Genomic DNA, 2,366 nt, shown 5'->3' with positions numbered 1-2,366 from the left:
TGGGAGTTAATCTGGAGAATTGACGTACGTATTGAATAAGAATGAAACTAGTGTATAAGTTAATTTTAAAGATGGTAGTATTAACTTCCGGCGATATATGTCAATTTCAGTTCGTCGAAAACTTTGACTCAAGGCTTTTCAGTGAACAACAGATATAAGTAAATAAATATATTAATTAGTAATGATTGAAATTTGGAGCTAAAAAGTCATGATGAGTCTAATGTTCACACTAAAAATTAAGAATAACCCAAACAAAATAGGATATGGCCAGGCAAGCAACACACTGATATCTTACAAGGAAAAGTAAAAAGAATATCTGTTGCATTTACCATGATTTCAAGGTGTTGACACATATCTATCTCAAAGGATCTAATCCCACCATCTGGTTACATAATATCCTCGAATTTATCTTCTTGTTGATGACGATATATGATATTCCAAGATGTAGAGAAGAAAATGACACCTCAAGAATTCACCCAAAATGATAATAATCTTTCTTGACTTGTTGTGACCCCCCTTTGTGCATGAGACGAGAGCCACATATTCCACACACAAAAATTAAAGAAAGGAAAGAAAAGATAAACAAAAATATTCATCAACTTGAGCATCACCTTGTGTATTTAAACACCTTAAACCAAAACACACACACATCACATTACACTTGTTGTTGGTGTTCATAGAAATGGCATCAAGCTCTATGACATGGACGCCAAAGCAGAACAAGCAATTCGAGGAAGCCCTAGCCATGTACGACAGGGACACACCACGCCGTTGGCATAACATTGCTAGAGCCGTTGGTGGGAAGACCCCAGAGGAGGTCCGGAGGCACTACGAGGCCTTAGAGAAGGATATTATCAAAATTGAAACGGATCAAGTGCCCATACCTAATTACACAACCATAGCCAATGCTAGAATGAGCAGAGGTAGCTTTTTTCACTATTAGTTCTCTTACTATATTAAACTCGTATTAATATATTGTGGAGATGTTATCAAATGTATTTTTACATCTTTTATTAATTAGCACCGTTTCTACTAATCATGCATCATAATTTGCTCATGGTCTTAGCAGGCTTATGAAGAATGCGAAGCTGCAATGATATATCAACAATTTGGATAGCAAATCACTATCATCCCCTTGTTCACAAATAAGATAGACACTTTGACATCATCATGGTATATAGATTGTAAACATACGCGCTTGAAAATATATAAATTAAATAATAGTACTACTTGATTGTCTTTGTTCAAGGAGATCTTCATGCTCATGTATATATTTACATTTATATTTATCCCGGAATATGCTTTTTGTTAGTTTAATTAGTTAATACGGCGAGTCCACATTCGAATTATTGTCTTTAATTAAGAATTAAGATTTGAGTATTCAAAGTATAAAATAGAGATTCAAATTAGTATAAAATGGGAATGGTTTTTGTTAGTATGGTTAATCGTTAATACGGAGTCCGCAGCCGAATTATTTTTAAGAATTAAGATTTTATGTTATAGTAGTATTTGAAAGAGCACGTAAAAAACAAAGTCAGTAAATAAGTATAAAACGAGATGCAAATAAGTATAATTGATCACTAATTTTGTTGGGAAATAAATGAAATATCCTAGCCCTAGTTTTGATGATATGAAAACCCTTAGTTTTTCTCTTCAATAGACTAGAACTTTTCGAACTCGTGTGTTAGAGTTCAGTTGTTAGTTAGACTGAAGATCTGAAGACTGAAGACCAGTGGACTGAAGTTTGAAGACTGAAGATTGCTCGACTGAAAATCGTATTTGAAAAGACTAAAGTCAAATACTCAAGTATTTAATGGACGAAGTTATGACTGAATAACTAATGCTGGCTACGTGGATTTAGCGGACTGATACATAAGTCAAGTATCAGTTCATATTCTTCCTCGGACTGAACCTCTTAAGTTAAAAGGAAGCCAGGTACACATCTGTACAGCCGCATTAAATGTAGAGATATTAAAGATCGTCCTTTCCTGAACAAAGCATTCCTTTTTTGTGATAACTTTTTAGAAGCTCTATGCTCCTGTGCCTAGAGACACCATTCCTCACCAAATCAGGAACCTCGAAGATTGAAGCCTCAGTCAAAATTTAAATCTATCTCACAACGGCCGAATTCTTGAAGATCATCTTGCCAACGGATCTATTCAAGACTTTGCTTATAAATAGAGCTCGATGATCATCTTCAATCTTCACAGATTCAAACGCTCAAGCTGAACCTCTGCCAAAATTGCAACTCGGCCTATTTCACTGCTATCCAAAGTTTGAATCGAAGAAGAGAACATCCAAAGCCCCAATCAATTTACTGATTACATAAATTCTCTTACACCTTTAGGCAAATCCATTGTAAAATC

General features: G+C 34.8%; 1 protein-coding gene across 2 annotated transcripts; it reads left to right on the top strand.

The window, feature by feature from the left end:
• Positions 1–545: 545 nt before the first annotated feature.
• Positions 546–1,248, top strand: LOC131003041 (protein RADIALIS-like 6). 2 transcript variants are annotated; one of them, XM_057929507.1, is made up of 2 exons: positions 546–923; positions 1,067–1,248. In XM_057929507.1, the coding sequence occupies exons 1-2, from the start codon at positions 683–685 to the stop codon at positions 1,075–1,077; spliced, it is 252 nt and encodes an 83-aa protein (XP_057785490.1). In that variant the 5' UTR covers positions 546–682; the 3' UTR covers positions 1,078–1,248. The 2 variants fall into 2 exon arrangements, with proteins under 2 accessions (XP_057785490.1, XP_057785491.1); XM_057929508.1 differs by having other exon boundaries at positions 566–923; positions 1,070–1,248.
• Positions 1,249–2,366: the final 1,118 nt, after the last annotated feature.

Source organism: Salvia miltiorrhiza, unplaced genomic scaffold (genome assembly GCF_028751815.1).
Source record: "Salvia miltiorrhiza cultivar Shanhuang (shh) unplaced genomic scaffold, IMPLAD_Smil_shh fragScaff_scaffold_61, whole genome shotgun sequence".
Taxonomy (NCBI): domain Eukaryota; kingdom Viridiplantae; phylum Streptophyta; class Magnoliopsida; order Lamiales; family Lamiaceae; genus Salvia; species Salvia miltiorrhiza.
This window is presented reverse-complemented; position numbering and strand designations above follow the sequence as displayed.